At 35.8% G+C, this 12888-nt stretch overlaps 2 protein-coding genes across 3 annotated transcripts in view; one reads left to right on the forward strand and one right to left on the reverse strand.

Annotated features, from left to right (window-relative positions):
• Window positions 1-4494, forward strand: part of LOC146139304 (myosin-10-like) — a 52931-nt gene extending 48437 nt beyond the window's left edge. For both annotated transcript variants that reach the window (XM_083392379.1, XM_083392380.1), the window contains 3 exons: window positions 72-180; window positions 725-897; window positions 3487-4494. In XM_083392379.1, coding sequence (XP_083248505.1) covers window positions 72-180; window positions 725-897; window positions 3487-3613 — 409 coding nt within the window. In that variant the 3' untranslated portion in view covers window positions 3614-4494. The remainder of the gene's footprint in view (window positions 1-71; window positions 181-724; window positions 898-3486) is intronic.
• A 2108-nt stretch (window positions 4495-6602) lies between these two features.
• On the reverse strand, window positions 6603-12166 carry LOC146139305 (receptor-type tyrosine-protein phosphatase epsilon-like). Its single transcript, XM_083392390.1, has 10 exons — window positions 12093-12166; window positions 11503-11564; window positions 10872-10939; window positions 10640-10707; window positions 10144-10197; window positions 9313-9448; window positions 8933-9037; window positions 7304-7449; window positions 6863-6998; window positions 6603-6674 (listed from the first exon to the last, which is right to left on the reverse strand). Exons 1-10 carry the CDS (start codon window positions 12164-12166, stop codon window positions 6603-6605), a joined length of 921 nt encoding a protein of 306 aa, XP_083248516.1.
• Between the last annotated feature and the right edge of the window lie 722 nt (window positions 12167-12888).

The raw sequence follows: 12888 nt of genomic DNA on the forward strand, positions 1-12888 counted from the left end.
AGTAACAAGCACGGAATGGCAACCCTGCTTCCAATGCCAGCACGAGTTAATGTGTTGTGGATGTATTACAGGGAACGCGCTGCTGCCAACAAGCTGGTTCGTCGTACCGAGAAGAAAATGAAGGAAACTCTGATGCAGATTGAGGATGAGAGAAGACACGCCGACCAATACAAGGAACAGGTGACCGGCTCATCTATTTCTGCTTCTACTGCGCTCTTTAAAATGAAAGTTTGCTCGCCTGTTCAAAGTTACGTTTGTTGGTAAAATGTTCACTAGTTAAATTCGGACGTAGCTTCACTTTGTCAAACTTTACCTCCCATTATTCCAGTTTGTGTAGTGTTTAAGTCCGTCGCCTTTATATTTTGTTGTACAACCCCTAACCCCCTACCGCGCTCATGTCGACTAAATGACCTTGTAACACTAAACATTGAAGTATATCTCTTATAAAAAATAAAATTCCGGTTTGTGTAGTGTCTAAACCCCTATATATACGGTTTCTGCTCTTATATTGCCTTAATTTACCCCTAATTACCCCTTACCGCGTCCCAAGGTCAACAAGATCAATTTTTCAACGCTGAACATTGGGATATATCTCTGTTTGTCCCGTTATTTTCATTCCCAGCGTAAAAATTCCAGTCTGTGTAGTGTATAACGCAAATCTAGACAATATCTGCTTATAAACTACCCCAAGCTTCCCCTAATGAACCCCTTACCGCGCCCCCAGGTCGACAAGATCAACTCTCGCGTGAAAACTCTCAAACGTCAACTGGACGACGCCGAGGAGGAAGTGTCCAGGGCGAACGCGGGAAAGCGCAAACTGCAGCGGGACTTAGACGACGTCTCCGAACAAAACGAGACTTACCAGCGCGAGATCAACCAGCTGCGTAGCAAGCTAAGGTACGTCATCCATTCGTAGTGACGTCACCCCTTGGTGTCGACACTAACCCTGTTTGTTTAGACATGACGTCATTGATGACGTTGGGCCGCTTGCTCGCCTTCGGCCCGGTAGATTTTTCACTCTTTTAGAGAGGCGTTTTTTCGTTGCTGGCTTTTTTCTCTCTTTTTTTGTTTTTTTTTGCTTCGGATTTATTTTCACCATTCGGCGTGACGTCACATTCGCGTGACGTCATATCCACTCAGCACACGGAGAAATATTTAAAAAAGAAATATTCCCGATTTTGCCTTCACACCTCCGTCGCTTCGATTTGGAAGAAGCAAAAGCTTTTTGACTCTTCTTGTGTGTGACGTCAAAACCCTTTGGTGGTATTGTGACGTCATCATCAATGAGTGTGGTCGCGCGCGACGCTCGGTTACGTAACAATGCTCACTTGTTGCATCAGGGGCGCCGGTCTGAGCACTTATGGAGGCAAAAGCAAAATGCAGGCCAAGGGCAAGGCCTATGACGCGGGCGCGTCAGACCATGACGAAGAGGAGTAGAGCGTGGAGGTAACCATGACGACCGCTCGCGTGCATGGCAACAACCAATCATTGTTACTTTACTATTGTTGTTGATATTAATAATAATAATAATGCCCCCCTTTTGGTTTTCCGGTGATTTGCCCTTTTATTTTTCCTTGCATCACTAATAGCCCGCCGATTTTCTCTGTGACGCGGCGCCACGTCATAATATGTTTGATGACGTGGCGTGTATTTGCTTTTGTTTTGCGGTGATGCTGTTTTTATTTTTTATTTACCCTGAAATAACATTTTGACGTGAAGTGTCTGACACAGTGAACTAATTTCTCTGTTATAGATGGAGGTTTTAAAACAAAAGTCTTACAACACAAAAATATCAACGCTCTTTGATGATTAAAGAAAGTTCTGTCGCATATTTAAGTATTTCCAAAGTGCGAAAACCCAATTTGTAAAGTTTAATGTAAAACGAAGATAACATCAAAATCCAGGCATTTATTTATATAATGGTATACGTGTTTTTAGTTTACTGTTCAATAATGTACCAAGCCATGTTGTGATTTATTCTTGGCCTTTAATCAAATATTTACAAAGAGCTTCAAGGTAAAAAATGAGCGAAACCCAAGTAACTTTTCCGACCCTGGTGTTAATTACGCTTACTCTGACTAGTCTCGGTGATAAGCCGCCCGATGTTAGCACGTCATGCATGTTGCCTCTAGTTTCATCGCAAGCATGACTAATTGTTATTCGCTTCCTACGTGACATCAAGTAGCTGCGGCCACAGTAGACACAGCAGGGCTAGAAATGCGCTTAACTTGGACTTTTTGAGCCCTGCGTGCGATTGGCTTTTTAAACTTAGATCGAAAGCTTATATAAAAACCTAAATGTGACGTAAATCGCTACGCTTTTATACTTTCGCTTATAAATACCAGCAAATTTCACACACTATGCCATTAAATTGCCTGTTAGTTTGTTGCTATATTAGGTCTCAATTTTAAGATTTTAATATTAAAAACCTTTACAGGCAGTCAAGTGAAAGGCTTGAAGCTGTAAAACTCTTTTTATCTAGGAAAAGGTAATGCCCCAATTACTTGACCCTGCATTTTAAGTGTCAGGAACATAACTGTATCTCGAAGTAAGAATATCAAGCTCATACAGATGTAGGCATCATTTTGAACGTTTCGAATAAATCTTTATTCATTTTCAACATGACCATCTCAATATGTTGAAAATGAATAAACAGATATTCGAAACGTTCAAAATGCTACCTACTTCTGTTTGGGCTTTGGTATTCTTAGCTTACTTCAACCCCCAATCATTATGATCCTAAACTGTACCTCTACATTTTTTTGCTATTTTTCTAACAACAACCGTGTTCTGCGCCTCCCTGGTTTGGATTCCAACCGCTCGATCGCTTTTCAATCATCTGCACCCGCGCACACTTCTCAGGCCAATTACCTCACTCACCTAACATTGATTTCAACAAAACAACATCCTTATTATTTTGCTCGACAAGCAGTGCTCGAAATTTGAAGCCGGACCGGCCCAGTTTCGAGCCCTGCACAGTGAACTGATGTGAATGTGATTAGACTTGTTGGTTTTTTAATTTGCAAGCGAGATTGGTAGTTTGCTTGCTGTGAGTAACATTTACCACTCGATCAGAGTACAACTTTAAAACGACAACTTACAAACGAAATAACGTTAATATTTTGCCTTGTTTCAGAATAAATTAAACTTTGATTAAAGCATAAAATCTGTAACTTATGGTAAAATTGACGTGTTCTAACCTTTTACTTAATGAGTGAAATAACTTTTTTAAGATCATGTTACGTGTTCGCCATCATTGTTTTGATATCCAATTTTTCAACTACTTTTGCTTGTAGGATTTACGAAATCTTACCGGATGCTGTACTTTTGTCAAAAGGTTTTGTACACTTTGGTTTAATAGTTTTAATTTCCGTTTTATTGAAAGCGCCACAAGTGTGAAAAGCAACTGCCCCAAACTCAAACAAGAAAAAAAAACGATAAAAACTATACTCTTTTCCTTCGTTAATTTTCCGACTTGTATTTCAGGAGGGGAGGCACCGATTACCGCAGCACCAAATCGTCACGATATCGCCTTCAGATGGAGGCTTCAGAGGACGGTGATGCCCCTGACGCCGACACCGAATCGACATCTGGTGCTGCTGGCGAGTCGTGAGCGCCTCCGTTCGTTTTTCCTGACCTTACCACAAATTGCCGCAACTTGCAGCCGTTGCGGATTGCACTAAAAACGACCAAAAACCACCGAAACCCTTTTTCTCACTCATTCCCGCTGTTTTTTCGCTTTTCCTTCGTCAATGAAAAAAAGTTTTTCCGTGCCTTGTGTATTTTTTTTCGCGCCTGAACCCTGCTGTAAATATTCTCGTCGAAAAACAAATCACTATTAATTGTAACCTTTTTCTTTCGCCGCCCCCCTGGAGAGCCAAATTATCGAACCTTCGCGCGCTTGTGATGACGTAGCATTCTGGCGTGGCGTTTAGTGACGTCACATAATGACGTAGCCGATGGTTTGTGTTGTTGTTGTTGCTTTATACGCGTGTTTTCGGTTCTTCGCCCCTCGTTATTTTGCTGCATTGTGAGAAAAAACAAAAAATACCCGCCGCTGACGTCACAAGTGCCGAGTGACGTCACGAACTGCGTAGTCGCCCAATTGTTGTAAATGGTAATTCCCCTGTCCGTGTGTATAAAGCGCGTGTACATTATAGCGGCCTTACAAGTTTCCCAAACCCCGTCTGTTGTAATAAGCACCCGAAGCCCTCGCGATTCTACATTATACGCCATTAGCCAATCATAAAAAGCCACGTCAACGCGCTCGCGCTTGGGGGAAGCCCCCGAACCGCTAGCCGTTGTTACGTCCAAGTGATTGCAGGAACGCTGAACACGCTGTGTCCAAGTGACCGAAGGAACGCTTAAGAGTGTATTATTCCTACTTTATGTTATCCACGAGTCGCACCTTCTAGCTCCTGTATTATGTAATCAACCCGGTGATTATCGAATTACTAACCGAAAGCTTCGTCAAATAAACCAGAATGTTGATCTCTGAAATTTTGCCTGTTGTTTTTGCTCCCTCTTTTTGAACATTAGTTGAACATGAGGCAGAAAATTTAGTTGGCGGTGGGGATGTGCGCTACTCGACATTTTATTCCCAAACCCGATATTTTGGAAAAAGTATCGCGGTCGATGCCTAGAATAGCGTAGTTCTATTCTCAAAAAACAAAATAGATTAAATTAAAGCGTCCAAATATAATTTTCCCAAGTTACTAGGCTTAAAACTGCTTTAAAGTTAAAAAGTACAAATACCATTAGTTGTGACCTACTATTTTTTGATAAATTTACCTTTCACTACTTCTTTGTGTCACAAAACATGGCTTATAATCAGTGGTCGGATTCAGCCGGTTCGCACCGGTTCTATCGAACGGTCTTACGACATTTTATGAGATCAGCGAACCGGTTAGCATTACTGGTTACTGGCAATGGAATTTTGCAACTTATCTGAAAAATTCACTTTTTTTTTTATAATTGCAATGCAATGCTCAAGTTCGCACGTAAAATACAGTTAATTTCTTATAATTGTAATAATTGTCCTTTTTGGTAGTTTGTCTGAAAATTGCATTGTTGCGTCACAAGTGCAAGTCAAGAGATGACTGCTGCTTTTACTTTTAGTGTGGCTGTTAGCAATAGCAGTGATGAGATTCAGTCAGTTCCAACCTGCAACTACTCTAATTATTGCCGAAAAATATGACTTTTTGTAACAGAACCGGCTAAAAAATATGACTTCTTGTAACAGAACCGGCTAAAAAATATGACGTTTGTGATAGAACCGGCTGACAAAAAATTTGAATCCCACCACTGCTTATAATTCCCATAGTATATAGGCCTACGAGTTGAAATCTACGACTCCGGTATCTATCGGGTCCTATCCGAGTTATCGGACATCCCTGTCTAATGGTATAAATTGCCGTAAAAGATGCACTCAGATGAGAAACAAAATATAGGTGTAATATAACACATTTAAAAAAGATGGTAGCAGAATACCGAGCAATTACAAAAACGAAAAAAAACGTTTCAAGGATCGCAAAGTTAAAAGTAAATATTTCGCACACTTCCAACATGGCGGTCGTCAATGTGTTGTTTGTCCAATATTTGTATTAAGCTTATAGATTTTTATACACGCTGCATGAAGCCCGGTATTACCTCTTTGAAGTTCGACTGGCTATTGTTTTAAACAAGACATACATAAAACAACTTAAGTCAAAGTCATTAGTTGTTACCAAGGTCAAGTCCCGTTCATTGCCCTAACAAGTCACGCAATTCATTGTTTTCCAAATCAAATATTACACCTTTAAAATCGATAAACACTTTCTAATCTGACCAATGTTTCGCATCGGTCACATCAAAAACGAACCAAATAGCAAGTTGGGCTTTTTACGAATCATTGTTAAAGATAACCCAATTTCACTGAAATCTATAATGAATTACAGCACTTGAATTTAAGTCAAGTCAATTTGCCTAAAAGACTTAAATCCGGTAAAAAAAAGTCATTTGTACACAGTAAAATTATTACAATACTGGTCGGCTCTTCTAAACATTGCAATAACTACCCCAGCATTTATCACGCAAAGTAGAAAACATCTTCATGGCTAAACATTTCACGATTAAAATAATTTAAAAATCTTATTTTTATATATCATTTTGTAATCACATCTTCGTGAGGTAAAATATATCTTGATTTCACGATTTAGATACGGAAAAAATAATTTAAATAATGGGGCCATGTAGACCCGAAACCAGGCCTGTTCGGTTCGTGCCTCTATTTAGTGTCAGCTTTTTCACTTTTGAAAGAGCGCAAATGGCCTTTTTTCGTAGCCAGATTTAACACAGAGAAAAAAAGATTAATGACAAGGTTATTATCAATTTTCACAAACAAATACAGTAAAATAAAATATTAGGAAAATTGCGCGACAAGCGACACTTTTGAAGCGTTACACAATTTAAATTCACGCAACACGCGCCAAAACTAAATAAAACAAAGAGTCTCAGAAAAAATGTGAATTATAAAACACCAGTGCAGCCAGATGTCGGGTATTTTTTCAATTAGTAAGACTTGTTTAAAAAGGAAATTTTGGGGGGGCGAACTACTTTCATTTTTAGGTATTGACGTAAATGCTTGAGTTTTTGATGTATTCTGATGTGAACTTGTGGCACGTTTTGTAGTCTTCCTGTAAATCAGTCAAGTTTAATTTCAAAACGTGTGACCTAATTACACTTATCTATTATAGACGTTTTAATAATGACTATTGTCATTTTTGTCTTTTGGTTACAAGTTATTTCTAGCAAGTTTTACCAAAGTTTTAATTGTAACCTCTTTCTATATTTAAGTTGGTATGGCTAAGAATGTATAACAAACCAAGTTGTCAACCATCCTTGGTCTCATATCTCTCAGGTCTTTGATAGTTCTGAAAATATCAACCCTGCTTTCCGATTTAAGCCGCTCAACGATGTTTATTATTGCAATAAGAGTTCCAGTTTTCGTACAACCATCTCTGAAAACAAAACAAACGTAAATGACTATCCATGTGCTTGACTATCTCACATTTTGAATCCTGGTTGCGATTTTTTTTTACTGGTTTAAAGTGTAACATTAAGTTTATATATAAGTAATCTAATACATGTATTAAATACACGTTTATTATTCAAAAAGTATTGTGATATGAAAACAATTAAAATACTGCGGTTTTACTCGTGGTCTAAATAAAATATGTTTACTTGAGGAAAATCTAATTATTTCTAACTATTATGGCCTATATTACTATGTTGTATTTTTGTTTTATAATAGGATAAAATTTACCTGCAACAAACAAGTACTGGATCGTCATTTTCTTGTGTCTGTTTCATGACCTTTATCACCTGAACAATAACTGCAAACGTATCCATGGCTGTCGATGATTGAATCCATTTTTCATCAACTTGCATCACATTCACCTCAACAGGTTTCTGGAATCATATGTTGTTGCAATATTTTATTGAGTCATCTTTGCCAACCATAGTTTAATCATGATTTCGATTAAATACGACACCTATTAATGTCTATTTAAAGATTTTTACCTCATGAATTGCTTGTCGCTGTAGATTAAGGCACAAACTTTATTAACTAATACCTTTTTTTTGGCATATTAATTTTTCATTAAACCTTTTACATGAAATAGGTAACGACTTTTATATAAATACTCTGTAAAGCTGTATTATTGAACTTCAAACAACATAGCTTGATGATAAATTTCAAAGCCAAAAAGGGCGAGTAAATCGACAGCATTTTGATTAAGACGTTTCGATACAAGCTTGTATCATCTTGAGTTAATGGGACTGAGAAGCATTTCAAGCATTACTTAATAAGAGATGGGATGCAATTGTTGGCTTTGCAATTTGTTATTAAGCTACTTTACAGATCCGTGCATAGTGTACCCAAGTACTCAAACAACATATTTTTCCTAAATCTATTTGGATATACACTTAATAGTTCTAATGTATGACTTAGCTGGAATTTAATGTATTACACTAATTGCTGGAATTAAGTATTAGGTTAATCTGTAGGTTAAATCACATTTAAAAAATATATATATATTATTATATATCGTATCTCATTGTATATCCTACACTTTGCCAGTGTGATGAGGCTTGGGTAATAAAATATTTGCTGCTTGTCCAGTTTGGGCCAGTATCAGTGGTTTGTTGAGCTGTTACAATATCATCATTTTCCAAGTCCAACACCTGCTTAAAATATAACAATATATTTTGTTGTGTCAGCAAAGTAGTACTTTATAGTATGTGCACCTACATTACTCCCAATACAGACAACGACAGCAACTCTATTATAAATGACTAACTTCCAAAAATTGTCAAGACTGTCATGTGTACTCGGGGAATTTACTGCAATAATTGTTCCAATTGCACTCTAAAAAAATACAAAACGCAAATAAATCATCTAATTAATATAAAATACCCAAATAAAGCAATGAATAATAAAGCAATGAATCAAATATAAAAGGGATAAGAATATTTCAATCAGTATATTGTACAAAATCATTTTAGATTTGTTCAATATTCACATGCCATGCTTCTAACTGTGCACTGCACAGGCATAGCAGATATCATTTATTTGTGTATAATAGAGCAAACTATATTTACAGAAATTAGTGATGCATTCATTTCTACTGTTGTTCCTGACTTATTGTTCTGAATCAAAATCCTGTTGTCAGCATCTAATTGAAATAAAGTTTGTATGTTAGGTTTTTCTTTGCTTGTTTTAAATACTATTTTCACTTACAAGTTGGTGATAATGAAATGCTGTTTTCCCATTTATGTCCATATTTCCAATTTGACAGTACTTTAAACTCTTCCATTGCTAGTTCCATTCTATAAAAGGTGTAAAGCTCTTTATTTTTGTTTTGTTTACTTATTCCATTTATTGCAGAGTTACTAACAGTTCAGAGTCGGCCATTGCTTGGAATTCACTTGAACTTCTGTCAAAGTCCGGTAAATTTTCCTGCTCTGCAAGTATCCTGTATATGAATGTGTACTGTGCCTGCAAGCCAAAGCCTAGTTAAGTGACTTATGGGTTTTTCAGTTGTATTAAACATCCCTGTATTATTGATGTTTGCTACAGTTTCATGTCACACACACTTAATGAAATGTATTATTAGATTAAATGTAGAAATTGTTAATTGTACTACCTGTTAATTCAAAAATCTAAATTTTGGTAATACAAAGATAACTATGTTCAACTTTTAAGATTCTAATTTTTAATCATCTTTGATAGTTTTGTGAAAACCTGCCAACTATTTGTTAGGGGCGACATACCCAAGTTTGAACCATGTTAGTTCTATTTTTCCTCATTTCCAAAACTTTCTGTTGAACATTCACTTTACTGTTTTCTGCCAGCTCATCAAACAAATTGTCCAAAGCAATGTAGGTCCCAGTCCTGCCAACCCCAGCACTGAAAGGGTTATGCATTATTACATTAGTTTTACCTGATTTTCACAATCAAACAATTTGAATATTGTTCAGGTTAATTAAAAAGCGAAATGTGCCAGTATTTAATCTATTAATTTTGGTGAAACTGTTTTATTGTACCCAAAATAAGTTCATCTGATATCTGATATTTATTTGTTTGTCTGATGTGTCACCTACTTATCCAGGAAGCCTTCATCAGGGAATATAACAGCACCAAGCAAACACCCAAGCACCACCACTTGTGTTACATTCCCTGATGAAGGCTTCCTGGATAGGTAGCCAAAACTTCGGACAAACAAATAAATACCAGAACTTATTTTCAGTATATACTATGCCTGGTGGCAGCAGCACATTTAGGGAATTCAAGCAATATCTTTAGAAAAGTACAGTCATCAATCGTAAGAATGCTGGCGACTTGCCAACTATGTTGGCCAAAGAATTGGCCAGAAAACCAAAGAATTTGGTACAAAAAATATTTATGATGAAAAAATTTAAATTTAATTTTTTTTGCGTCTATGTGCAACCCTCAAATCACAATTTTGCCGTGGTAATTATTAAATTTCACTATTCTGCCAGCCAAAGAGTCATTAAACAGTTTTGTACCCTTTTTTTGTTTATTTAGGTTTTTCTTGAAGTTTTGTTAATAGTAACAGAGAGATACTTAGTTTTCTGGCTAACCTGCAATGTACAATAATTGGGTTATGCTTGTCATGTCTTTCTTCAACCATTTTCCTTAAATAAATCATGTTTGAGGTTGTAGATGGTACTCCATGGTCAGGCCAAGTTGTGTATTGGAAATGAATTAATTTCCGGGTTTCCTATTTAAACACTTTTGCTTTCAAGCTGTAGTTTCTAGGTTAGTAAAACAATTTTATTTTACCGTTTCATGTGTAACTTGCATAGTTTTGCACACTATTCCGTTCATTTTATTTTCATCGATAGTTCTTGCAGTAATGTTTCCAGCTTCGCACGTTTCCCCCAAATTGGGCCAATACTTTTCACATTTAACCTTTCCATGAAAAATAGTGATATCTTTTAGCAATCAGATTTGATAATTACTAGAAAAAAGTGCAACAACTTGGAAGTTTAAAGTCACAGTAAAATTACTTTTTGTTTTTCTATTAGATTTGTGAGCATCAAAATGATCGAAACATTCTGTTGCCAAACCATTAACCAAAAGTCGTCAACAGTTGCTGAAGTTGGGCCTTGTGTTGCAATAAACTTTCTTTCTTGATTGTAACCCTAAACAAGTAAGTTATTATGTACTTTAGTAACTTTTAACAATAACCTACCCCAAAATAGACGTGTTTTTAAATTAGATATTTTTTTAGTACACTTGGTTTGATACTAAAGCCATGGTAAACAATTCACTGCAAGAGTTAGATCTTAATGACGTATCCACTTACATCAATATATCCTGCATTGATGTAATCACTGCGATTACTTCCTGTTAAGACCACCCTTGCATGATCATCTGAACATTAAACATTAGTGTATTCATGGTGTCTGTAAATTCTAACAGTGTTACACTTACATGAAAAGATGTTTCGGTATCTGTTCTTTTTTATGCTCCCCACTCTTTGTGAAACTTCATTGGACACATCCAAACTTTTACTGCTTTGTTCAATAACCTGGTACATTAAAAATAATGACGGCAAGTTCAACTTTTATACGGCAAAAAACTGTTTTGTATCAATTAAAAGATTGCTTAAATCCGATGAAGATTTCTAATAAATTTGCCAACGTTTCAGTGACCTATTGTGTAATCTTCCAATTAATTCAAATTTTATGTTGTCAGCCTTAAACACAACAAATGTAATGAAAAGTTTCTAAAAGTAATTATATATACTCGCCTTAAATTCATCCTTAAATGTTTGAAAGTCACAATTACTTTCTTGTAGATAAAGTTCAAAGAGGTTAAGAACTGCTTTTGAGGTTGGCACTGGTTGTATTAGTGTGTTTTCATAGTTGTCCCTTTTCTCTGTCGAAATATATTTATTAAAACCAAATGAAAAAATTCTGTGCCTTGCAATTTACCTTTCATCTGAACCATCAGAGCTAATTCTGACTTCTTTGTATGTTTCTGTTGCCTTCGATGTCTATAAGGGAACAGAAGCTTTTAATGTTGACACATTAATAATAAAAGGAGATAAAAATTATTTAACAATCATTGTTACTTTACCGTTTGTAGACCAGGAACAGAAGAATAATGAGTATAACCATTACAAAGCAACCAATTGCTCCTCCAATACTTGGCAAAATGGTTTCATCTGGGTGTTAAATAGTCAGTATTAAATACATACATTTATAAACATATTTGATGGCTGATATACTGTGTGTGATAAATTATGGTCGAATTACATATATTTTTGGTTAATTTAAAAGCAATACTGAGAATTTTTGAAGAATTTTTTTCTTTTTAATTTTGTTCTAATTAATTCCTGGACTAATATGTTCCTTCATACCTTTGACACTGTTTTCTTTAGTTGCCTGTTGATTGCTTGTAATAAGGGTTATGGGTGATGTAATGGTATTAACAAAATGTGTAGAGCGAATATCAGTTGTGTATTGTGTGCTTTCCACATGGGCGTCTGTTGCAGTGAGATTGGTGGATGTACTAGGTTTACCGGATGTAGTCGCTGTAGGAGTTAGTGTTGTTTGTGTGCTGGTTGGTACAGTTGTCGAAATTGGTGCTATGCATGACCCAGAAACATTTTCTGTACGACTTGCTCCTTCACAGTTTGTTGCTGTTATCTGTGTAGAATGGTTAGTATTAAATAGCATCAACAGCCACCACACTTTACAAACTGCTGTTCGACTGTCAATCACAGTATGTCATAAAAAAATACAACAGAGCATAAAGCACTATATTAAAGAACAATATTTTTGAAAAACAGGTTCTTAAAAAATTTCTTTAAAAACTTACAAACATTGTGTTATGTATAAAATGCAAAATCATGAATAAGTTCTCCAAGAGCTGTAACGTTTTGTTAGTGAATAAAAAAATGATCTTGTTTTTTAACTGTTTATAATACTTTGTTTGGCGCACTATATATTTTTGCAGTATTTGCACCAGTAAAAGAACAAATTTTCCTATATTCATTGACATTTTCGAATTTGCAGATAAAATACATAATTTATCCAAGCTCTGGTTGAATAAATATCGAAATACCAACTTTATTGCCAAATTCTGTTTTGCTATTAATATCTTAAGAGTTTTCTCACCTCAAAATGAATCTCTCTTCCATTTGTGTGATGAGTTATTGGAATTGTATAACTACTAACTTGTTGGTCAGTTAAGACGTAACTTGTTCTATTCACCAAACTTTTTCCAACAATCTATTAATAGTATACAGTTTAAATAAAATATACATTTATTCATCCTTTTCTGTAAGACATTTCTGCTATGAAAGTAATTGATTT

This window comes from Ascidiella aspersa, chromosome 6, assembly GCF_963924565.1.
Source record: "Ascidiella aspersa chromosome 6, kaAscAspe10.2, whole genome shotgun sequence".
NCBI classification, from domain to species: domain Eukaryota; kingdom Metazoa; phylum Chordata; class Ascidiacea; order Phlebobranchia; family Ascidiidae; genus Ascidiella; species Ascidiella aspersa.